The 24,880-nt window shown below is 52.3% G+C and overlaps 1 protein-coding gene and 1 long non-coding RNA gene across 3 annotated transcripts; one reads left to right on the top strand and one right to left on the bottom strand.

Annotated features, from left to right (window-relative positions):
• Positions 1 to 2,980: 2,980 nt before the first annotated feature.
• Positions 2,981 to 24,831, bottom strand: Meltf (melanotransferrin). Its single transcript, NM_001105872.2, is given in 16 exon segments — positions 2,981 to 4,924; positions 5,469 to 5,667; positions 7,347 to 7,534; positions 9,227 to 9,294; positions 9,391 to 9,547; positions 10,240 to 10,434; positions 11,234 to 11,330; positions 12,853 to 13,004; positions 13,583 to 13,763; positions 14,338 to 14,525; positions 17,024 to 17,091; positions 18,210 to 18,366; positions 19,340 to 19,522; positions 21,266 to 21,365; positions 23,294 to 23,448; positions 24,665 to 24,831. Coding segments are annotated over 16 exon segments (2,217 nt in total). The 5' UTR covers positions 24,714 to 24,831; the 3' UTR covers positions 2,981 to 4,844.
• On the top strand, positions 9,544 to 15,509 carry LOC120095672 (uncharacterized). 2 transcript variants are annotated; one of them, XR_010056157.1, is made up of 4 exons: positions 9,544 to 12,990; positions 13,714 to 13,776; positions 14,259 to 14,532; positions 15,173 to 15,509. It is a non-coding gene; the product is annotated as an uncharacterized LOC120095672 (long non-coding RNA). The 2 variants fall into 2 exon arrangements; XR_005491387.2 differs by having other exon boundaries at positions 14,259 to 15,509.
• Positions 24,832 to 24,880: the final 49 nt, after the last annotated feature.

The raw sequence follows: 24,880 nt of genomic DNA on the forward strand, positions 1-24,880 counted from the left end.
TGTAGTGTAAATGTCTGACGTGCAGACTATCTGATATGTGACTCCTGTAAAAGGGTTGGTTGACCCCCAAAGAATTGAGATCCTCAACTCCCAGGAGTAGTGACTTCTTCAAGGACGCGAGTCCAGTGGCACAGCTGCTCGCACATCTGGGCTGAGTGGCTCCAGGTCTGGGCGCCTTCAGCAGAGTCAAGGCCCCTGTGGTTGTGGCCGTGGAGGCTCTGTTGTCATCTCTGTTAGAGCTTATTTGTCCATTCCAAAGCAAATGAACTCGTCCATTCGTTTGCAGCCGTGCTGGGCTCCTAGGAAGCCAGTACAGCCACTGGGCTATGGTCCTCAGCAATTTTTTTTTTTTTTGTTCTTTTTTTCGGAGCTGGGGACCGAACCCAGGGACTTGCGCTTCCTAGGCAAGCGCTCTACCACTGAGCTAAATCCCCAACCCCGGTCCTCAGCAATTTTACTTTAACCGTTTTGCAATTCAAAACTTAAGAGTTTCGAGAAACTAAAAATAAAGTTTAAAGAAAGTTTCCCTTCGATCCCACCAACTAGAGAGTGTCGCTGTTAACAGTTTGGTGAACAGACTTCCAGACAGCATTGTGTGTGAGTGTGGGGACTTATGGTAATGGAATCACATACTGTTTCATAACCTGCTCTTTTTACTCAGCAGTATGTCGCAGGGATTTTCCCACCTCAGTGGAGGCAGCCCTACCCTTTACATAATGGCTGTAGACGTCCGAGGCAAAGGGAAGTGCCAGGGATGCATTTAGATGCTTTTAGAATTTGTTCCAAAATTATATAGTGAACAGTATACTGCTGTCATGGCCGCGAACCAAGCTGCTGTTTTAAGTGTATTTTAGCAGGCTGGTTATTTTTTTTTATTTATTTATTTATTTATTTATTTATTTATTTATTTATTTAAGTTTATTTACTCTGTGTGTGTGTGTGTAGTTGGAGGTGGATGAGGGAGGGCAGGAGTGTTATAGATACAACACTCATATTTGATATTCTTAGGAAACGAAATTATTAAATGACAACTAAAATTCTTCTAAAGTTTATAGCCTGTGATCTCCACTCAGTTTTCTTTGGCTTGAACTTAGCTGTCTGGTCAGACCTAGTATGTGTTTGACTGGAACTTTTGAGTACCTAGAACAGTAGTTCTCAACCTTCCTAATGCTGCCACCCTTTAACACAGTTCCCCAACCATAGAATTATTTCCATTGCTACTTTGTGACCATAATTTTTCTACCATTACAAAGTGTAACACAATTGTTTTTGGAGATGGATTTGTTGAAGGGGTCACTGCCCACAGGTTGAGAAATGCTTACTAGAACCTTGTGCATACTAGGCGAGTGTCCTACAATTGAATTTCCTTCTCAGCCCTAGCCAACCCTCATCACTTCTTTTTCTATACCGGGGAATGAACTTAAGGCCTTGAGGATCCAAGCGAGGGTTCTACCCAAGAGTTACACAAGCCCCTAGGGTTACTTTTACTTTTACATTTTGAACCAGGGTTTTCTTAATTATACAGACTGGCCTTGAACTTAATATACAATAGAGGCAGGTCTTGAACTTTCAAACTTTCTATCCCAGTCTTGCGAGTAAAACGGACTTACTGGCCTGTGTCAGCAGGCCTGACCAAGTGGATAGTTTAGCTGGGTATATGGCCATATACCAGACATAACCAAATTGTGAGGGCTGGAGTTAGTGGCTGGAGCGGGACAGGTCTATGCGGGCCCTGCTTTGCAGCTGACTTGTTGCTATCCACAGCTGAGTGATGCCATCTTCCAGTACATCTACACACACACACACACACACACACACACACACACACACACACACACACTCCCCAGGGATACTGCATAAGTCACAGTTCTCTCTTCAGGTTGTACTCAGCTTCTTACACAAGGGTCTTTGACTACTCATCCTCCGGACCAAAGAAACCCTATGCCCTACCAGGGCAGGAACCTGCTAAACAGCTCTGAATGAATGAATGAATGAATGTTGCCTCTAACTGCATTCTGCAGAGTGAAAAGTTTGCCAGAAATTCTGTTCCTATCCCAGATCTGTGGAACAAGCAGGGCACAGCAGCTTGTTTTGACAAGGCCTCCAGGTTATGCTACTGACAGACTCCAGAGTGTAGGATGCCCTGAAGTGCAATAACTTTCAGGTGGGAAACAGCTTCTGCATTTGGAGCAGCCGTTCTGAAGGCTGTCGGGGAAGAAGAGATTACCTGATTCTCTGTCCTTTAGTTCAGGCCATCCACGCTGTGAAGACTGAATTTTCCTGGTGTTGCTTGTTTTGAGACAGTCTGGCAATATACCCTTTGCTGGCCTCAAACTTCAATCATTTTCCTGACTGTATTACACGTGCCCAAATATGGATTGGGACTACACATATATGTCACCACACCCAGCTACATTGATATATATGTACCCTAGGCTGGCTGCAAACTCTAGCTCATCCTGCCTCAGCCTCCTGCTGAGGGAAGTGCAGTAGGGGCCCATAATTCATGAGAGAGAGGGGCACAGAGGTCAACCTGTATTTCAGCTCAGCCCAGGCCAGAAGTGCCCACTGTGAGGACTATGGGCCTCCTTCCCCACCAGTAAGTTAACAGCGAGCTCGCCAAACAAACGGTGTGGGAATTTATTTCGGAGACACAGGGCAGGGGCAGCAGGATGTTCTTATCCTCCTCTGCATCCAGTCCCCAGAGAAGCGGACACCCAAGAGACTGAGGGGGTGGTGGCAGCTGGCATGAGCCAGGGATGGGGACAGTTAAGGCATTGCGGGGGCCAGAGAACCGGTCCAGATGGGGAACCGAATGGAGGCCGGGATGGCTGGAGTGCAGAGTGGTCCCTGACTCTCGATCTCAGCCAACGGGGCTCTAAATGAAAATGCGTCATCGTGGGTGAGGCAGAGCAGGGCCTGAAGCAGGTAGGTTTCTGAGCATGGAAGAAAACAAGCTGAGTCAGGTGGCAGACAGTTTCTACCAGGATCCAAGCCTCTGCGTATGCAGGGATATTTGGCTTTATTTAAAAAGAAACCAATGTCTTTCTTTAGCACTAACACGGCAGTGGCCCATGGCAATCAGACGTCATTTACAGAGCGCTCTGGAAAAATCACACCTGGAAAGCACACGGTGCAGACATCACACTTTGGGCAGCACGGTCGCCCACACACAGTACACTTCTCACTGTGAAAGCCCTCAGCTCAGGGAAGAATGGATGGCTGTGTACTGAGAGGAGGGGCTTGCTCTCCGAAGCAGCATGGTGACCGGAGATTCCTCAGGACTGTGTGACTCTGGCTGGGACACTGGTGAGCCATGTACGGATCTGTCCCGGCACCCACAGGTGGGGGCGAGCCACTGGGAACCTGGCCTGTCATCAGCATCCTGAGGCCCCCCACACAGACCAAGACGAAAATAACTCCAGGCCCACGCTGCTTCCAGTGTGCTGACGAGGGCTGCTTGATCCTATTTCCTCCCCGTTTTATTTATTAGTTTTAAAGGAACACGATTTGGAGTAAGAGTTGGTAGCTTTGGAAAACTTTTTCTGGTTCTCGAGAGAACAATGGCAAAATGGTGGAGAAGAGGCTCTTCCCTAGGCCTTGGCTCTTACAGCTCTTGGGAACCAGGGACCCTCTCCAAAGATACAACCGGTCAACACGCAAGGTCAGGGGAAGACAGGGTTCTTCCCAATCCCTTGGCTCCGTGGTGTGTCCTAAAGCCCAGTTCATGAAAGGCTCTTATTTTGGGTTAACTCATGCTTCTTCAGACAAGCAGATATGCTCACACAGAGATAAGGGACGTGTGTCCATGTGCGTGCATGTGTGCGTGCATGTGCGCGTGCGCGCGTGCATGTGCCTGTGCATGTGTGTTGATTGTGGGAAGGGGTATATGAAGCAGAGAGAAAGGTAATGTTGAGATTGAGATCAGGAGAGCGAACGGTAGATTCTAGGCGACAGTTTCATTGTGCAGTGAGGTCCAGGCAGGGCAGGGCAAGTCCTGTTTGAGGCAGGAGCTGTTAAGCAGGATAGTTCTCTCCCTGCATCAAGTTCCTCACCCATTAACATTCTTACTAGGAGGGGCACTTCCGTCCTCTGAGGATTTTTGGAGACTTCACCCCCTCAGTACAGCTCTGGCTTTCCTCCCATCCCAGTCTGGCAAAATCTGTTGTCCAGTGGGCTGGGGTCCTTGGTTAGTGTCACAGAAGACAATGACAAAAGCTGATGTGCTCGGCAACCCTGCTCTTCCGAGGGCGTGGCCCGAGCCTTGGTGAGCAAGTGTCCACAGGAGAGTGCGTGGGGTGGGGCAGCAAGAGCAGGGGCTGCTGGCTGGTCAAGGAGGTTGGTGTTGCGCTCCTTCCTTGGCACTCCCCCAACCACGTGACCAGTTCAGAGGCTGGAAGCAGCTCCACGGTTGCCATGGCAACCAGCCTTCTCTCTCTCTCTCTCTCTCTCTCTCTCTCTCTCTCTCTCTCTCTCTCTCTCTCTCTCTCTCTCTCTCTCTCTCCCCTCCCCCAATCCCCCAGCCAGCCGGGAGGTTCCAGGTGGGAGGGAGGCACAGGTTCGCTGCAGGCGCCACCAGTGTGGGAGGAGTGACTGGGCTGCTCGCCAGTCGCCTCAGGTACTGAGGGCTCCGGCAGGTGGGAAGACTTGGCGTTAACAATCATCCTGATTCTAGAAATTTCTCTTTGGGTTAGAATCGCACATCGGAGGGTTGTGCGTGTGAATTCTCACCTTGCCTCTCGCATCGCATCTCGCGCTCTCCTGCAGGGTTAGCTGATTTCCTGGTTTCTTGGGTTGGATTCTGTAGCTTTTCCTGGGCAGGGCGTGGCCTGAAGCAGCCACCTTCAGAGAACTCGCGGGAGGAGGCCTGCAGCCAGGGCCAGCAGGAGCAGGGCCGGTGGGGGGACTCGGTGCACCGCGGCCCCTGGGGGTGGAGGGGTGGGGGGATGACAGGTAGTTAAGGCTGGAAGCACCGGGCCTGTGGGCGGCAGGCTTGGTGCTCACACACAGGCAGCGCTATTTCTGTGTACTCTGCTAGCTCCAGACTCCTTTCTACCCCGACAATCTTGCCTTTCCCTGGGTCTTTACATATGTATTCCCTTCCAAATTCTACTGCATGCATATTTATGTCGTTACCTCAGATCCACCAAAGACTATCATTTCAACTTTTATGTTCATGATCCCAGTCGATTCGGGTCCTCCCTCAATTATCTGCAAGCCTCCCTGTTTGGACCTGGGAGACTTCACCTTGACAGGTTTTTTTTTTTTTTTTTTTTTCTTCCCTCCTGGAGCTGAGGACCGAACCCACTGAGGTAAATCCCCAACCCCGACAGTTTTTGAAATAGGAACCTCTTCCTCTGCTTCACTCAGGCCTGAGATATCCTTCAACTTCCTCAGAGTTTTGATTCCAAACCCCTTCATCCCAACGATTCTGGGGTGTCCCAGGGCAAGCGCTGACACAGGCCTACCTGCACCCGAGCACTGCTGAGATAGCATCCCCTCCAGAGCAACCACGTAGTCAGGACCCAGCCAGTCCAGATACGTGGTTTTCTCCCGGACGGGCACTGCTCGGACCGTAGCATCTTTGAAAAGCAGATCTTGGCTGTGGTATTTGGAGGAGTCAAACATTTGGAAACCGTTCTTGTTGTGGTCGTCTCCAAATAGGTCCTGGAAACGTCAAAAAGCAACTGCTGTGTCTAGGCTTACAGAACCTCAGTGGGGTCCCAGAGAGCAAGCACTTCAGGGCTCCGAGTCTTTCAGTGGAAGCCACCCACTTAGCCTCTGTCATAAGGAGTCTGGGAAAAGATTTGCATGGAGGTGCCATCCAAAGACACCCAGAAATGTCCCACCGGACCAGTTCTTGAATAAAGAACTGAAGCAGGAGACATATATAGCAAGAAGGACATGGAAATGGGAGTCGGTGTGGACGCAAGGACTAAGGGCTTGGCTAGGCTTGCGCAGCCCGTCTCAGTCTTTTTGGCAATGCTTTCTCACCATTTTTATGGGCGTCCTTCCCAGAGAGCCAAAGCAAGTTCAGAGGCTTTTGTACTGTCACCAGGGAGTTGACAGTGTCATCTCTAAGCCCCCTCAGTGTCACAGGGGTGACGCCACTTCCTTCCCTGATGGGAATCCTTCCACCAAATGTGCTTTGGACAGCCCCAAACAGCCAGAGGGAGGAGCGACATAATACCAGAACATCTCCATAACGTAATACCCCCACACCGCCAAGCCAGGCGTGGCGGCCTGCTCCTACAGTCCCAGGGTGCAGGAAGCTGAGGCAGAAGGATTGAGAGTTGGAGGATATATCTATATCTATATCTTGGGATATAGATAACGCTGTGAACAAAGGTCGTCTAGAAAATATGCATAGCGTGTGCCCACCGTTAGGTAGTGATCAAGGGGAAAGGACGACGTGGCCATGGCCTTCATCCTTTTTGGAGGGGACTTGTAGGTTCTCCTGAACTCATCAACTCTTTCAGAAAAATATACACCCACACAGTATTCTTCCCCATTTAACTAGAGAGCGTGAGGGACCAGTCAGGGGAGCCATGGGGTTGAAGGAGTTGCTCCTAGAAGAGACTGACTCTGTCGGGAGAATGAGCAGAGCACGTATAATTTCAGTTTAGGAACAGTCCGGCGGCTCCGCTAGTCTATAGTCCTGGTGGCCAAAGGAGGTTGAATTCAGCCTAATCAATGGAGTTGAAAGGGGAGCCAGCAACATGGGGGATCTGAGAGACAGAGGAGATGGTGTTTCAAAGAGAAGGGGTTTGAGGCTCAGGAGAAGAGAGCTGTGGTGTGAGGTCAGGTGCAGTGAGGCCCTGGAAAGTGACCCTTGGATTCAGCAATGTGGGTCATGGTGCCCTTGACAAGAGCGTTTTCAGGGATGTAGTAAGGACTGTCTGGAGTGGTGCTATCCCCAAGAGACCGGGAGAAGAACCGATGGTCTAAGCATGGAGCCAGCTTAAGGAGTTTTACCTTCCAAGGGAGTGGAGGAAAAACTCCAGGGAGGGGCTCTGGGTTTGAGCTCCTGGGCCACCCACCAATAACAGCCGTGTCAAGGGGTGGGGTTGCAACTCTCAGAGATGCCAGGCCAGGAGGGTTAGTTGGCCGCATGTGGCTGGTGAAGCAGCTGTTTATATGTTGCTGAGAATGATGGCCCAGCTGAGAAGGAAAGTTAATGTTGTAGGAGACAGAGGGATGATTGCTGGGAGAATGTCCTGGCTGGAATGAAAACCAAACAATGCCCCCTAGCCTCCTCAGTTTCTTGTGAGTTCTGCTCCAGGTAGGCGGAAGCCACCTTGGGGCTTGGACCCGCCCCTCCCTGAAGTCACTGTGGCTTGGCTCACCTGGGCCTTGTCCAGAAGTCCGTACACAGTGAAGATGTTGGTGTCTGGATGAACCATGACAGCATGGGATGGCATTTGTGCCAGGTTGCAAGCTTGGAACTGGTCTACCTCAGCCCGTGCCCCATTGGGGCACAGTAGTTCATAGTCTTGCCACCTGAGGTGAGAAGCCCAGGGCTCAGGATTGTGACCTGAGGGACAGCATAGGGTGGGAAGAAGGGGGAGAGAAATTCATGAGAGCCTTCACTGGGACAAGGTGGTGATGTCTGGGCATATCCCAAGCTCTGTGGTTGAATGTGACACTGAGGACTCAGTATGACAGGCATGGGTTGCAGCCCCTGCCTATGACACAGGGTGGGGGTGAGGTGGGGGACTGTCACCTCCACTTTACAAAACTTTAGAGTTACAAAACCAGGGAGGGCTCTTAAGAAAATCGTTTTTGAGACAGGCTCTTGCAATATGGCCTAAGCTGGCCTCGAACTATGATCCTCCTGCCTCAGCCTGCAGAGTGCCAGATCTTGATCTCTTTATGGTTCCCTCCCCTCCCCCTGAGCAAGAATTCCTATCTGTGGCTTATGTATGCCCTTGAATCTAGGCACGGGGTGACTCTGAAAGCTAAGTTCTCAAAAGATAGAGGATGTGACATCAGCCATGTGTGTAAGGCACAGTCCCAAGGGCACTGTCTGTGAAGAAGCTCACTCTAACTCTTGGGTGGAGATGGAGACAGGAGTATGCATTTTCTTGCTGGGGACCGAACCCAGGGCTTTGCAGTTGCTAGGCAAGCGCTCTACCACTGAGTATACATTTTCAAGCAGCATGCGGTGATGTTGACGCTGATGACTGCTCTCAGCACTTCCCAAAAAGAGCTACTCCTGGGACTCAGTCACATCATCTTTGTCACTCAGTCTCCCTTTCCAGAGGGAATGCCAGGTGGGTCCCACATAGAGCCAAAGACACTAAAGGGCCCTGGGAGTCACGAGTGTCATGGCAGGTGATCTCCCACTGCCTTCTCCAACACACTACCAGGCTTGGGGAACCAGGCCAGCTCCCTTCTCTAGAGGGTGGGCTCTATGGTTCTGGGTGGGAGGTTGGGCAGGGAGGCCGGGTTATGTCTCTAGCTCTGTTGGGACCATGTCCTGTGACCTCAGTGACCTCTGAGCACTGCATATCAGATCTGAGTTTTAACTACTGAGTTTTCCCCTCAGTGTCTAATTCCTCCCTGCTCAGGGCTGCAGCTGTGCCCTTTGTGGTATCTCTGGAAAGACAGCATGAAGAAAGGGCAAAGACAACTGAGCGTGGGTTTTTGGAATGTCAAAGCCAGGGCACAGCAGGGCAGACAGAAGCGCTAACACTAAGGTGCTGTGGGCACAGACTCCAGCTTTAACACAGACGTGGCTTCTCCACTTGAGTGGGTGCGGGGTGGAAGCCGAGAGGTTCTGTATGTTTTGGGGGACCTGAATGTCTGGGCTTGGGAAGGTGACTGCAGGAAACCCAATCGTTTGTGTGATAAACCTGGTTGGGCCCTGCCTTGGGGAGACTTGAGTGGAGTTCCCTGCCCAGGGTGCTGACCTGCTTCTGACCAGTGATCAGAGGAGAGAGCCCACAGGTCTCAGGGCCCCGTAAATACCTGCAGACCCGCCGAGACGCAGGTGTCACACTGCAGCAGGACATGAATGTGAATTCTGTCCCCAAAATCTGTAAGAACAGACTGTGGCTCCTGGGGGGGCCCTGAGCTCATGGGGTTAGAGGGTTCCAGACTCAGTTTCTCTTGACTGCTGCTCAGACTCTAAACCCAGCAACACCCCATGCCTGGACTGCTCTGGAGGCCTCAACCCCTCACCCCCACTCTTGCTTTTTGCTCCAACCCAAGCTCCCTTGTGTACCATTTGTGTTCTCAAAGACAGTTGTGTGCTTGAGGAAGGCAACGTCCCCTGCATTCTCCACAAGGCACCTGTCACACAAGAGGGTAGGCTAGCCGTCAGAAGGACAGTCCTGCTGCAGGCCCAGGCTAGAAGACCACCTCTGTGCCACAGCTGCCACCAAGTACCTGAAGGCCCCACTGTAGCCGTAGTATCTCTCCTGGCTGCTGCCCACACACTTGTTGCGGCCCTTCTCATCTCCCACGCAGAGCGCGCACAGTGAGGAGGGGTAGTTCTTAGGGTTGTTTACAGGCACACAGCTGGCATTGAAGAACTCGCTCACCGCTGGGGCAGGGTGGAAAAGATGGGGTGAGGGATCAGTAGAAAGATGGCAGAGAGAAGAAGGAGATGGGCAGGCTGCGTCGCCATCCCCACCTTCCCACAGGCCTTGGCCTGAACTTCCTCAGGCATGGGGAAGTCATAATCTTATGATGTAGTCTCCCTATTAGAGCAACTGCCTGCTGTCGGGAGAGAGAATGGCCAATTCTAGTGCTTTCTGTGTGCTTCAAGATAAGAAAAACTGTTTATTTTTCTCTGAGTTATCAGCCAGGAGAGGTGTGTGGCCAGTCAACTCGAGGACCTCACTGGCTTTGGACTGTGAGAACTCGGGGAGAGCTTTGCGTGAGACGTGTGTGGTGGACAACTAGCAAACCTTTCTTATTCTATCCCTGTCTTAGCACTTAGATATTTGGGCACAATAGTGCATATCGAGCTACTTTCCAATGAGGTTTGTAGATGCCCCGGGGCTGCTAGGCATGGGGACAACCCAGGCCCATTCTTGTTGTTCAGTGTAAATGCTAGTTGGATTGAGGGAATGGAAATCATGAAGCTATGGGGGTGGGGATTTCTCCTAGGACCATGTCAAGAACAGGTGACCTGTTAGGGTTGTTTCACAAGGCCCCCAGCCCTCAGAGCTGACCACCTCCCCCATCTGATCCCAGAGAGCTTCAGGATCCGTGTCCCTCAGAGGGAGATACCTGTGAGCACATCACAGTCCTTGGGCCGGATGAAGCCCCGCTGGATGAGGGAGCCTATGGGCACCTCCCAGCCCGCAGGGCTGCCCAAGCCTGGGTGGCAGGAACGCTTGCTGCGAAGCTCATCCAGGGTGAAGGAGTAGGAGCTGTCCCGCCTCACCACAGCCACCACAAAGTAGGAATTACTCCTGTCCTCCTCTGCAGGGAGATGAACATCTTAAAAGGGACCCCTTATCAGAGCTCAATTCATGCCTCAAGTGTCCCCTCCTATTTGTTTGAGAGCTGTGCTGTCTCATCTTGGGGCTGCGTAAGCCCAGGCTGATGTCCCGGGGTCTCCAGGGGTCAGCTGGTGTCTCCACTCTTCACCTGGAACACCCCAGGAGCCCTCACCCATGGCCTTCCTCACACCCAGTTGCTATTTTTTTTTTTTTCTGTGAGAGGAAAGCAGGCACAGCTGAGACCTGCAGACACATTCTCAAAGCCCGGAGATTTCTCATAGCCAAGCAGAAGGGACTAAATGTCCTAAGGTCTATCCGTAATAGGACAAAGTCAAGCCCAAACCACTGAGGTGTGAATGAGTTCACAAGCAGAGGGCTCCACACATCATGTCAGGGAGAGGGCAAGGTCACCCTTGCAAACTGTGGGGTGGTCTCTGTGTATAGCCTGGGTTGGCTAGTAAGAAGGGCTTTTAGAGTTGTTAAGGAGTTTGAAAGTTAGAAGACTATGACAGGGCTCTGCAAAGACTAGAACAATTCCTTGCCCCTGTCCAGAAAGTCTGTAGACGTTTTGAGTTATGCAAATTGCACAGATGGGTAACTAAGGCCTGGGGTGGGAGGGGCTGGCTTCTCAACAGAAGAGGCCTGGGGTGGGAGGGACTGGCTTCTCACCAGGAGGCTGGCAGAGTGCTCCAGACAGGCACTGAAGCCCAGTTGGAAGTTCTTAGACAGCTTTAGAGTTACAAAAGAATCAGCTACCAGGCAGGGACAGGTATACGCACCAGCATACAGCTCCCCAGCCGCCGGAACCAGGCCATATGCCTTTCCTGCCCTGTAAATGTCTTCGCCCCTCAGAGTCACAGCATCGATGTGCCCAGCCTGCAGGGAACAGAGGGAGGCCCAATATGGCAGGAATTCCTGAAGGTGGCAGGGCTCAGCCCTTATTGGGGAAAAAAGTGAGCCCAGCCTCTCTTCCTTTGGGAATCACTCCAGTTGGGAGAACTCCATTCTGTCCCTACCCTATCCCTTTCTGCATTTGTGAAGATGCCAGGCACAGCAGTTGCTGAAAGGCTAAGGGCAGCCAATACAGGTGGGGGCACCCAGCTCCCAGCAGCTTCTCCAGCTTTTCAAGCATGGCTGCTGAGATTTTCCTACATCCCTCCTTTGCACAGCACCGTTCTTGCCCTACTGTGTAGTCCCCAGGCCTGCGGTCTATCAGCACTCTTCTGTGGGTAGCACACTTCAGGGACAAAACACAGCTGCAATGGTGGACTGGCCCAGAGATTAAAAGATGACAGCCCTGGGGCCTCTGGATTCTCAGGAACAGACTGTACGAAGAAAAGGTGGCAGGCAACTCTTCTCTCAGAACACACTGGACCTCTCCCCCTCCAGGTCACCTACACCCCACCCCACTTGCTCATTCTAAAGCTGTTTGACCCTAGCCTGGGGGTTGTGTGGTAATAAAGCCACAAGTATGACAAACCACAAGAAAGGGGCCAGACTGGGGAAAGAGGGGTCCAGGCGCCCTGAGGGCACCCTGTAGCTGTGGTGTGGGCAACAGGTAGAGGCATTTGTCCCAGTGGGTGCATCTCTAAGGCTTTCTCCTCACTCAGAGAGGCTTTCTGACACCTTCTGTGATACCAGTGAGGACACAGAGGCTAAACCCGTAGACCCAGTCCCAGTCACTGTGTAATTCAGTGAGAGAAGTGGGCGCCCTACTGGACACCATCTGCAGAGCCTGGGATGCCGGAACTGAGGCTTGCTGGGCCTCTTGCTGGGTTTCTGAGGGTGGCTGGGAAGGCTCTGCTCCTCTCTCCACAGGTCTGGGTGCCTCCTGTCGATCGTGTGAAGGCTGTGCAAGGTGGCATTCAGAAAGAGCTACCCAGAGATAGACCAGTCTGCTGGGCATCAGGGAATAGACACCCTCTCCTCCCAGCCTCCCTTTGCCAGGAGAAAGAACTGAATGGGACGGAGCAAAGGCTAGAGTTTTCCTCGTGGGTTAGTGGGTGTCTTAGCAAGTGCTCGGGGAAAAGACCAAAATCAAACGCAGTGAAAAGTATTCTTTCTATCCCTTCATACGTAGGACTCATAGTCTTCCTAGATTCCTCTTAAATTCCTATTTTGTGCAGTAGATCTTCAAACACAGATCTATTTCTAAGTGTGAGTGGCCATGAGAAACGTCTAGCAAATGGTGATCCCCCATTCGCACCATGCATGGGGGAAACAGGTACAGAAGGGAGAAGGGACTTTCTTGGACCGAAGGTCTGTTCTCAGCCAGCTATGGTCTTTCCTCCTGCCTTCCTCTGTGAGTTTGCCATAGGAACCTCTCCAGCCCTGACCACAGAGGCATGAGAGGTGGGGATTATACAAGGTGCCCCCTCCCCAGCCCACAGCAGTGTACCTGGATCTGCTGCATGCAGTGCTCAGGGGACTCGGCTGACACACACTGGATCTCTGGCTTCAGACTCTGGCGGCTGAAGGCCACAGCCATATCGCCACACTTCTGGATCTCGGGCACCGACAACACACACCAGCGCAGGTAGTGGGGCAGCCCTGTGTAGGGTGCACACGGGGGCTAGTACATCAACAGGAAGCCTTTCAAATCAGGGCTCGGGGAAATTCTGGGTCTTCTTAGCCATGTGCCCAGGATATGTTATTCACCCATTTCCTTGTATGGAAAGCTGAGACACTTGAGGCAGACTGGCTGCTGTGTGTTGAACTCGGTCTCACATTCTATTTCCCTGGGTGTAGGTGGGAGATATGTAGGGATGAGGGCTGGAGGCAGGAAGCCCACTTATAGGCTACTGTAATAATCCAGGGACGAGATAACCCCTAAGCCCATAAGGTGAAGGAGGAGGAGTAGGAGGTTGTGGAATGAGAGCCGACAGCACACGATAGTTCTACAACAGGCTCCAAAGACCTGAAGAGCCTTGCAGGGTTCCACAGGCCTCACTGTAGGATTGCTTCCCCTCCACACCTCCAAGCAGCAAGGTAACAGGTTCTCCAGGGGCCACAGGGCACACAGCAGACTGCCTGGATAGGTGTTCTGCCCTAGCAAGCCTCATAGAGAATCCCACCATGTTAGGTCCAGGCAGAGACGCAGCGGCAGGGGAAGGCACAGGAAGACTCACGGTTGGGATCACAGAGCAGCCCCTTCATGGCATGCAGGTATTCCTGGCCCAGCCAGGACTCATAGTTCTGTGTGGCAATGGGCACGAGCTCTAGGGTGGAGTCTTTGAACAGCAAGTTCTTCTGGCCGTAGGCTTTGGAGCTGAACATCTGGAAGCTGCTGTCTTCATGGCTGAACAGAAGCTGCACATCAAGGGTAAAAACCAGGGTGGCGAGGCTGCTGCGGGCCACGTCCCTTCCTCCAGAGTCTATCACCTGTAACTCCTCCTTGTGACCTCAGGCCAGGTGCCCGCTCTGCTGCTTCTCCACAGGGCCTTCCCTGCTGCTGTGCTCTCTCCACCTCTACCTCATCAGCCCCCACCATTAGATCACAGGGCTTGTGGTCCAGATGTAGACGGTTGGAAGCCCCAGTGATGGCTGGGCAGTGGCTGGCATTGCAGGGTCTCTACAAAACGCTGTTCGCCACAGTCAGCCAATGGCACAGTTGCTCTCTTATTTGCTCATTAACTGTGGTTTTGATTCTCGGAGGCACACGTAGGAAGGGCTTCTACTGAGGGCTGCTGAGACTGAGGCAAGCCCACGCTCTGGCTATCCCCCTGCCCTGCCAGCTTGTAAAATACCCACCTCTCACGCTCTCACACTGACCTCGGCTGATGGCCTCATCTGGGTCTCTTCCAGACCGAGCCCTTTTGAACCTTGGTCCTGAGCCCTCACCCCGATGCCCCAGGGTTATTTAGAGCACAACTTTCCGCCTCACCTGGCCTTCGTTGAGCAGCCGGAATATGAGGCCTCCGTCCATGTCATCCCTGACCACCACAGCATGAGCAGGCACCTTGGCCAAGTGGCATCGTCTCCACTCAGTAATGTCAGCCCGGCTGCCGTCCCTGCAGAGTAGCTGGAAGTCCTGTGACATCAGGGCCTTGCCCCAGGAAGGCAGGGTTTTCCCTGGAAGGTAGGAACTGGGGAGTCAGCTCCTGCATTCATAGGGGTGGTGGTGGAAGGGGTCTGGAGGAGGCTGGGTATTTTGGTGGTGGGGACCTAGCACTCATTCGGGGAGCTGTACACCCCGCCTTTTCTGTATACGTTCTCCCTTTCTCCAGTTTATGTTAAGGTGGATTTGAGGGAGTGTGCCATAATACAGCCCACAAATATGGCTACCTAAGGATGGTAAGAGTAAGACTAGAGCTCCTTTGGATGAGAGAGTTAAATGTAGCAAAGAGGCAGGTTGTAGGGGTAGGGGGCCAGGGGCAGGGATCCAGGTTCGGGGGAGAGGGTGCATGGTGCAGGGGCAAGGGGTAGGTGTAGGTGTAGAGGAGAGGGTGCATGGTACAGGGTCAGGGTGCAGAAGGCACAGCAAATCACCTCTGACAGACTCTCCTCAGAGCTGTGGCCCCAAGGGAGAAGGGTAATCCCCCAAACTTTGCCCAAAGCTCCAAAGGTTACTATTTTGGTTTATTCTCCCTGATGGTCATTTTTCTAACCCACTCATGCTACAGTGTTGATTGAAAAACAAGGTAGAATATAAATTTTACATCTATCATGTGTGTGGGTATTTAGCATGTGTGTATGTCTATGTGTCACATGTGTACCAGGTACCCACGGAGGCCAGAAAAGGGCATCAGATCCCTGGAAGCAGAGTTATAGATCAACACGAGGCACCATGTGGGTGCTGGGAGTTAAACCCAGGTTCTCTGGAAGAGCAGTGATCTCTACGGTCCCTGAGACTCACTATGTAGCCTCGCTTGGTCTGGATCTTGCTATGTAGACCAAGCTGGGCTATAGTTCCTGAGTGATGGATTGAAGGCCTGCATCAGCCTGTCTGGCTTGGTTTCCTTCTTCTTTCTTTTTTGAATGCAGAAGTGCTGAGTGTTGGACAGTGTTTACATAATTGAACCTGGCATGTCTTTGGCCAATTATTTAAAACACAAAGAGAAGGAAGAGCAGGCCATGGTGGCAGCTGGACATGCCTACAACCCTAGCACTTGAGACCTGCCCTGGGAGGTTTATAACCTAGACTACACTTTGTCTGTCTGTTCGTTTTGTATGACTAACCTCCGAGTCTGTATTCAGGATATTTTGTTTTTGTAGGGCTGACAATTCTTTGTGCTTTAAGACCCCCCGTTTTAGGGCTGGAGAGGTGGCTCAGCGGTTAAGAGCACTGACTGAGGGGTTGGGGATTTAGCTCAGTGGTAGAGCGCTTGCCTAGGAAGCACAAGGCCCTGGGCTCGGTCCCCAGCTCCGAAAAAAAGAAAAAGGAAAAAAAAAATTAGCGATTTCCATTAACTGGTGAGCCATGATGAGGAATGGGATTACACTTGAGATAAATGGTTAATAGAAACAAAAAACAAGCAAAAACTTTGTAAGGTATTAATATGATCTCCAAAGTTAACTCTAACAGAAACAACATTCTACTAATCTGAAACTAATTCAACAGTTATACTTGTATGTGACCTGGTTCTTAAAGTACATCTAATTTAATAAAAAAATAAAAATAAATAAAAATAAAACTCTAGAGGCTGATAACTGTTTCAGCGGTTAAGAGCACTAGCTGCAGGGTTGGGGATTTAGCTCAGTGGTAGAGCGCTTGCCTAGGAAGCGCAAGGTCCTGGGTTCGGTCCCCAGCTCCGAAAAAAAGAACCAAAAAAAAAAAAAAAACCAAAAAAAACAAAACAAAACAAAAAAAAAAAAAAAAAAAAAAAACAAAAAAAACCACTGACTGCTCCTCCAGAGTCCTGAGTTCAATTCCCAGCAACCACATGGTGGCTCACGACCATCTGTAATGGAATCTGATGCCTTCTTCTGGTGCGTCTGAGGACGGCTACAAGGTACTCATATATAATAAATTTAAAAAAAGACCCCCATTTTAGAAATAGACAAAACGACTCCCGAAACCCAGACAACCATAAAAACAAGAAATGCAACCAAAAGCAAAGAGGGTAAGGCTCGCATATGCTAACCAGGCAGAGTTGGTGGGAGAAAGCTAAATCTTGCCGCACATAATCTCAACTTGAGTTTAGGAGGGAAAGCTGCCTACTGATCTTCAGGTTCCACACCGAGGGACTGTTCCAGCTACGCAGGTAATCCTAGCACTTGCCTGCAATCCTCCTGCCTCGGCCACCCAAGGGCTGGGATTATAGTCACATGGCACTGTCTGCCTGAGAGTTCTAAAGGTCAGCTACTACAAAGTTAAAAATGAAACAAATAAGAGAAACCATATCAGAACAAACCATCTAAAGCAAGACTGTCCAGGGAAAGGACAGGCCACAGGGGAAAGGCCAGGAAGGGACAGGACAGCCTGCTCAATGCCACACAATTAGAGCAGAGCCTTGCTTGCCCGGACCAAGCAGGACTGCCGACGGTGAGACCGGCCTTAGCTCTGTTGGTAGACTGTGGGACTTGTCCAGAGTTCCCCAACCTGGGCAGCTGAGCCCGACCCTCCTCACCATCAGTGTTCTCCAACACTGTGCTGTGCTTCACGAAGGCCACATCACCGGCTCCTTCCGCCAGGCACCTGTGTAGGAGAAGCCGTGAGCCCGGGCGGGGCATGACTCCTGCTACTGCCGCTCCATCCCGCCTGACCCTGCTCCGGCCCTTCAATCCCTCCTAACTTCTACCCTGGGGGTTTGAGTAGCGCTGTAGGGGGTGACCCTAAGGGGTCTATTTTACAGTTCTGCAGTTCTGGGGCCTGCTCCCAGATGGTTGGCTGTGTGGCTTTGCCAGGTTGTAGACTCATCCTAGCCATCGTGTGTCCTGTGGGCCAGGAAGGCAGGCAGGGTGGGGCTTCTCTGAGGATTTGGGGTCTCTTACAGTCAGTGCAGGTTCCGTGCTGCCTCCCTTGGCCTCCTTTGGCAATCCAAAGTCCAGACAACCCAAGGTATTTAGAAGAGGATTCTGATACAGGGGACTGGACTAGAAGGCTTCTCATGCCGTACCCAAATATTCCAAGTTAAACAAAAAACGGCGACTTTCATATATTCTCCCAATATGGGAGGCAGGTTGGGAACTACTGGTTAATGGTACTTCTTGGGTCCCCACAGACAGAAAATTAGCAGACTGGACTGGCGTGGGGGTTGATATCAGAATGGAGGCCTTGGAGGGCACAAAGTAGAAGGGGCAGGGACATGGGGAAGCCAGGGACATGGGGAAGTAGTAAGGACTTCTGTGGTTAAAACCGTGTTTCCTGGCCACCAATAAGCCTCCCACCCTGGGTGTGGACTGACTGACTGCTACAGGGACTGGGAACCCTCCTGGAGACATGGGATTAGACACGAGCCCTTAAGACTCTTCAGTCATGGAAACTAATGTGCCTGTCAGGACCAGCATAGAGAAAGGCCAGCTCTGGTGTCCAGTAACATCTCACTGCCCTCCCGGATGCTCAGACATCAGAATGGGGCCCCAGGAGCAGCCTGAGATGGCTTTTTCCATTCTCCTTGGTCAGAGACTTCCCTTTACTAAATACACCAAACTTGTTGACTTTGTGAGCAAATTCAGCCTGGACCCTTCCTGTCTCATGTTTATAAACGAGCACAGTTCTGCACAAAGGGCTCTTTGATGCCCTGCAGCCCACAACCACTTCCCTGCACCCCTTAGCTTCTCTTGCTGCACCCTGCCTCCCCCAGGCCCCCTCACCGGAAGGCTCCGCTGTAGTCATAGTATCTCTCTAGGGGACTCTTGTCACACACATTGTGCCCAGAAGAGTCACCACGGCAGAGGCGACAGAGGGACTCGGAATGGCTGGTTTCTCCCGCTCCAGGGACACAGCTGCCCCCAAAATAATCGCCAACGGCTGTGGAAGGAGCAAAGAGAGGTCACTGACCCCACCCTGGAGAGTCAAGAACGGCATGAGCCCAGTCACCAACTTTCAGAGTCAAGTGAAGAAACTGGGAGACTGGGTCACATCAGTGTTCCCAGACTGGGACCTGGGTGGGGCCGTTGCTGTGGCTGAGAAATAAAAGAGTTTTCTCTAAATGTCTTCACAGGACAACTGAATGCGAACTGGATTCTGTTCTCACTGTAGAGTTCATTTTGAAACCAGGGGCCAGCAATCTTACCAAAAGACGGGGAGGGGTTGGAGAAGCCGCCTGGGCAGTTAAGCCTCTGAACTGCAATTTTCGTGGAGTTTGCTTTGTTTTCTCTTTCCTTCATTAATAAGGCTCCAGAAACACGTTTCCACAAATGCTTGCCCTCATGACTGGTAATTGGCCACCCTGAGAGGTTACGGATTTAGGATATCCCGGGTTGTCAGTTACACCATGGCTAAACCCACAGTCACTTGGGGCTTTTATGGGTGAATTCAGCAGCTTGTCTGGGTCCTGAAAATGTAGTTCTCTCCCGAGAGCTCGGGATACATGTCTAGACAGAAACCACCCTCAGCAGCCCACACCAGGTCGATCTCTTCTTGGTCCTGTTCCTATAACTGTGATTGGGTCTTGCACCAGGCTGTGTTGCTTGGGACAAGGGAATAAGCTAGCCTGAGTCCTGCTCTGTAGTAGCCAATCAGTAGAGTAGAGGGCGTGGCTTCGCTGGTGGCAGTCAAGGAGGCTCCTGAAGGAGGTGGGGCTTTGCAGGTTCCCAGGGGGCGGGGAGGGGGCGGGGGAGAGGAAGTGAGGGATGGAGGGAGGGAGGGAGAGACAGAGAGAGACAGAGACAGAGATATAGAGACAGAGAGAGAGAGACAGAGAGACAGAGACAGTCAGACAGACAGACAGACAGAGAGACAGAGAGAGGAGCTGGCTTCAAGCTGGTCCTGAAGTTCTCACCTTTGAGCACATCGCAGCCCATCACTGACAGATGGCCAGTCTCTACGAGGTAGCCGACAGGCACATTCCAGCCCACAGTCCGGTTAATGCCAGTGTGGCAGGACTTGACGCCCTTCAGGGTGTTGATGGTCACATTGGAATTCCTCCTGACCACAGCCACCGCATAATAGGAAGTCCCAATGTCTAGGAGGCAAGAAGTGAGGGGTGAGGACAGCAAGGGCTGTGGGAGACGGTCTTCAGTGGAAGTGTGTGTCTGCGTGCGCATGTGTGTGCATGCGTGTCTGTGCATGTACAGATGAACACGCACATGTGTGCTTGGTTTTCCATCACACAGCTGACAGGCAGGATCTATCTCATCTTACCACAAGATCCACCCCTACAACGCCCCTCCTCCTCCTCCTCCGCCTCATGAACTTGGAGAGAGACAAGTAATTCATTCGACCGCTCCCGTTTTCTTTCTCAAGCCATCTGGCCATAGCTGGGTCTCCATTTGCTCAAGTCAGGGGCGCCTTCGGTTCCCAGAAGCACTTAGGAGAACTTGGAGGTTTGAAGGAGGGAGGGGCACCGTGGTTCTGGAGAGAGGATGGCTGAGGGAGAAGCCCAAGGTGCTCCCCGCAGTAGGACAAACTATGTCAAGGTGCTAAGCAGTGGGGAGACACAGGGAGTGTGGTGTGACCTTAAGTCACTCAAGACCCCAAATAGCTCTCACTCTGTTGGTTCTGCAGCTGCACGAGACCCCGGGGCCGCTGTGGAGAAAGACCAATCAGAAAAGGCATAACAACTCCAGAGACTCTCCTCCTCCCTACCTCCTCTCTTACACACTGTGTGGTCATGGGACAATCAGAGCGCACTTGGGTTTGAGAAAATAAAGCGGCGGCCTCTCTTGTTAGTTTCTAGAGCCATCAAGGCCTCATCCAAGCTCTGCCCCATCAGGCTCCCCTCTGCCCTCCTCTGGAGGCTCCCTGGCACCTCTTTCTTTTGGCTTTTGTTCTTCATAGCCCTTGCCCTGTGAGGAACTGGGCTTTGGGGTGCATGTTGGGTCTCTAACTCTTGCCTTTGAATCAGGGCTTCCCAACCGGGGAACAGGTTAACCAGGGGACAGTAGGTGCTCAAAGGGGTGCCGAGCTAACCCCTATGCTAGGGGCCAGTGATCCAGGGCTGTTGGTGGCCTTCAAGGAAAGACTCCCTGTGCTGGACTATGTGCCACGGGACTGTCACAAATTCAATTAGCAACCAGCCGGAGGGTGAAGAGGCTGGGCAGAGGCTCCATTTGGGGTCAGTAAGGCAAAGAAATCAGGAGGCCTTAGGCTCATGGAGGTGAATCAGAGCTTTAGTGACAGTTCAGAGGCCTTTGCAAAGATGGGAGGGGCCCAGGAGCGCAGGAGAGGACTGCATCGCTGACCGCAGAGGCTGGGCCTTGGATGAGCTGAGGAAGACAGACAGAGCGGGTCCAGACAGAGGGTCTAGCATGGAAGGTACATCTGCTGTGAGACATGGGTTGGAGTGAGGAGCCTGCTCCAGCTGTGGTGTTCCTGCTGGGTTCTGCCCTCCCCCTCCCCCCTCCCCGCCCCCACAAGCTGCCTCTGACAGGGGCACTGAAGTAAGTGTATATCTGGGAGCCTTGGTCACCAGGCAACTGCCTATTGGATTCCACCTAACTCTGCCCCAGGCCGGGTACTGCCCCTTAGTAAGGACAAAAGCAGGGGTGGTATTGTCGGGCCACTCAGGGAAGACAAACTCAGCTTCCAAGTCCCTGGTTCCCCCACCTAAAGGCTCCAAGTGAGAACGAGGGGGCTCTCAGAAGGGTTTTCCGGCTGGACCCCCAGAAGTGTTCTATGGAGCTAATGACCAGCTAGGGCTTCAGGGTCACATGGCTGGCTGACTTCTGTGAGGGAACTTTGCTTCTTCCTGCCCCTGACCCCTTACCTTGGTCATAGACTTCACCCACCACTGGCTTCAGGCCATACTCCTTGCCAGCCTGATAGATGGCTCCTCCATCCAGGGTGATGGCATCCGCTTTTTGGTCCTAATGGAGAATGAAGGTAAGTCAGTCCACTCAGCCAGCACTCCGTGCGTGACACCCTTAGGCAGCCCAGAGCCCCTCAAGAAGCGTGGGAGGGCTACATGGCTCTCTTCATCTGGCCCAGGAGCCTGGCCTTGGCCCTACTCTAAGGGTCCAGGGCTTCCTTTATCAGGCCAAGAGCTCACGCTGCTGTGGTAACCTGTGCTCTTTAAGAAGTCAGCTGTGGGCTGGAGAGATGGCTCAGTGGTTAAGAGCGCTGACTGTTCTTCCAGAGGTCCTGAGTTCAATTCCCAGCAAGCACATGGTGGCTCACAACCATCTGTAATGGGATCTGATGCCCTCTTCTGAGAGTGACATTGTATTTACATACATATGTATTTACATACATAGAATAATACATAAAAAAAAAAACAAGTCAGTTGTTACAGGCTCATGACTGATGTGCCCAGTGAGGAACCAGTAGGTACAAAATGAAGCTATAGCAAAAAGTCGTCTCTTCACGGTGATGTTCTCAGCTTCTCGCCCCAGTCCCTAGCCAGTCTCCCGCCAAGATAGCTCATGAAGGAGAAAGCTGAGAGGAACTGTCACTCATTGCTGCCTTCTGCCCTCAGAGAGGGTTGGCCTCACTAGATGATTAGTTTGCAGAGGCCTCCCGGGGGCCAGACTGCAATGGAGACCTCAGTACCTGTTCCGTGGTGCCTACCGTTCGCCATCCCGTCCTGCTGAGAATGGTTAGTACTATTTTTTTTTCTTCTGGGACCTGAGGACCAAACCCAGGGCCTTGTGCTTGCTAGGCAAACGCTCTACCACTGAGCTAAATCCCCAAACCCCTTGGTTAATACTAACTTAACAGGTCTCCCATCACCCACACTTGCCTACCCATCTCAGTTTCTCAGGGCTCCGGAATGAGGGTCTCTTCTCCTGGACCTTACAAATCTCATTCTGGAAAGTTCCACGCAGTGAGCGACCACTATGGGACATGACGTCACTGTGTTGGCTAGTTTTTTTTTTTTTTTTGTTTGTTTGTTTTTTTAACTTGACACTAGCTAGTCATCTGAGAAGAGGAAAACTTTGCCATCAGATTGGCTTGTGGAGCATTTTCCTGATTGGTGGTTGATATGGAAGGGCCAGCCCAGTGTGGGCGGGGCCATCCCTGGGCTGGTGTCCTAGGTTGTATAAGAAGGCAAACTGAGCGAGGCCAAGAAGAGCAAGCTAGTAAGCCGCATTCCTCCATGGCGTCTGCTTTAGTTCCTGACACGAGGTTTCTGCCTTTAGCTGCTGCTCTGTCTTCCTTTCATAATGGACTGGAAGCTGTAAGCTTCCAGGTTGCTTTTGGTCATGGTGTTTATCGCAGCAGTAGAAAACCAAGCTAGGCCTGGGAGGTGGTGGCACATGCCTTTAATCCCAGCACTGAGGAGACAGAGGTGAGGGTGGGGGGTCTATCTCTGAGTTCAAGGCCAGCCTGGTCCACAGAGTACGTTTCAAGACAGACGGGGTTACAAAGAAAAAAATCCTGTCTTGAAACAAAAAATGAATAAATAAATAAATAAATAAATAAATAAATAAATAAATGGAAAAGCCAGCAAGCAAGGACTGTCACTACGACTTGCTCTCTCCCCCACGAGGGGGTAGCATCCCTGTCCTCATCCTAGAAGGGCCATTGTGCAAGTGAAGTCCCACCAGGGGTTTTCTCCACTTCCTCCTTCCGCCCCTGGTGCCCATCTGGACTACAGCCCCTCCTCACCTCCCATTTGGCAGGAAAAGTTCAGGCGTTTGCTGCTAGGGAAACTCGGGAGGAGATTGTATCAGCCAACCCTGGCAGAGGAACGTGGCCTCTTTCCCAGTGAATAGGACCGTTGTGCATTCCTCCTGAGTCAGAGCCCTCTTGTCTGGGCCAGGGGTGGGGAACAGTCAGAAGGGAGAGGCCTCACCTTGATGAGCTGGACGCAGTGGTCAGTGGAGGTGCCCTGGACGCAGAGGAGGGAGGGCTGAATTCCAGCTCCCTGGAAAGCCTTGCTCATGTCCTTGCATTTCTGCTGTTCCGGGTCTGAGATGGTACACCACTGCATCTCCATCACACAGAGGACTGCGGGGCAGGACAGCGTTTCCTCATGTAGCCCGCCTACCCGCCATGCCACTGTGACCCCACCAGCCTGTATGGCCAGTCCCCTGACACACAGCCTTGCACTCCCAAGGCAAGGCAATCAGACAGAGGCAGGGTAAATCTGTGCTATGGGCTCCAACCACAGTGCATAGTTTTGCAGATGGGTGGCTCATACCCTAGCCCACCACAGGGCAGTGGAAAGTCCCTGTCGAAGAGTGAGCACTGTCCCCATGTCTCAACAGGGGGTGATGGCCAGCAAATTCCTGTCTCTTTCTCAATGGTGCTGTCCCAGATCCCACCCCAGCTGTGTCCCTGTCCCTCCACCTAAGAACTAGGCTTCATACAGAGGGAATAACTGTGGTGCCCTGACATCTGCGTTGGGGCAGAGTCAGAGGCCCCTGTGCGCAAGCAAGGGAGGCTGAGGGATGGGTAGGTGGTTCAGGTTTCTGCTCCTGTAACTGGTGATGTCAGGAGACTTATCAGGTCAGACCCCACCTTCAGTTAGAAGACAACGTATGCAGAGCTGGACACACAGGTCCTATGTGTAGGCTTCCTTTTGCTCCCCTTGACCTGACCAGGTCAGAGTCCTAGGGCGTGTCCCAGCAGGGGCCCAGAGAAAGGGGTTCCAGAGCTCCTCGGGGTTGGTGACTGCAGTCAGGACTTTCTGGAGGCCTATGCATCTGCAATTTGCCTTTGGGGCTGTATTTTCATCCGGGGCCAGGTCCTTTCTGCTAACAGCCTGCCTTCCATCTCCATCAAGGGTCAAACTGTAGCTGCCTCAGTCTGGCGACCACTTGGACATTCCACTGCCTTAATCCGCAATGGGGCTCAGAGCATTCAGTCCTTGCCCCCGAGGCTCCTCCCCTCCTCCTCCTCCTCCTCCTCCTCCTCCTCCTCCTCCTCCTCCTCCTCCTCCTCCTCCTCCTCCCCCTCCTCCCCCCTCCTCTTTTCCCTCCTCTACCATCAGGGTTGCCTGTGTCCTGTCCCCTAAGCTCCCTCCCACCTTCCATACCAGATTTCCCCTCCCCTCCAGGACTTCTTCCCTGACATCTGGCATGAGTTTTTGAGGCCTGGCTCAAGGCTGCCTCCTTTAAGAAGCCCGCCTTCGGGAAGTTGCACTGAGCCCTGGTAGGTGCGAGGGGACTGCAAGCATAGCACCACTGCTTTGCCCCATACCCTCCCTCAGGGACACTCTCACCAGTGCGCAGGGACAGGAGTAGCCAAAAAGTCACGCTCAGGAGCCTCATGGCAACGTTGGGTTGGCTGGGGTGCTGGCGGGTCCGTCCTGGCTTCCTCCTCCCTGGTCTCTTTGGCCCTTCACTATTTAAGCGCAGTCCTGGAAGAGTCCACGCCCCTCAACACACCCTGCACTGAACACCTAGGCTGACCAGCATGGCCTTGGCTTTCTCTCTGG

This window comes from Rattus norvegicus, chromosome 11 (assembly GCF_036323735.1).
Source record: "Rattus norvegicus strain BN/NHsdMcwi chromosome 11, GRCr8, whole genome shotgun sequence".
In the NCBI taxonomy this organism is placed as follows: Eukaryota; Metazoa; Chordata; class Mammalia; order Rodentia; family Muridae; genus Rattus; species Rattus norvegicus.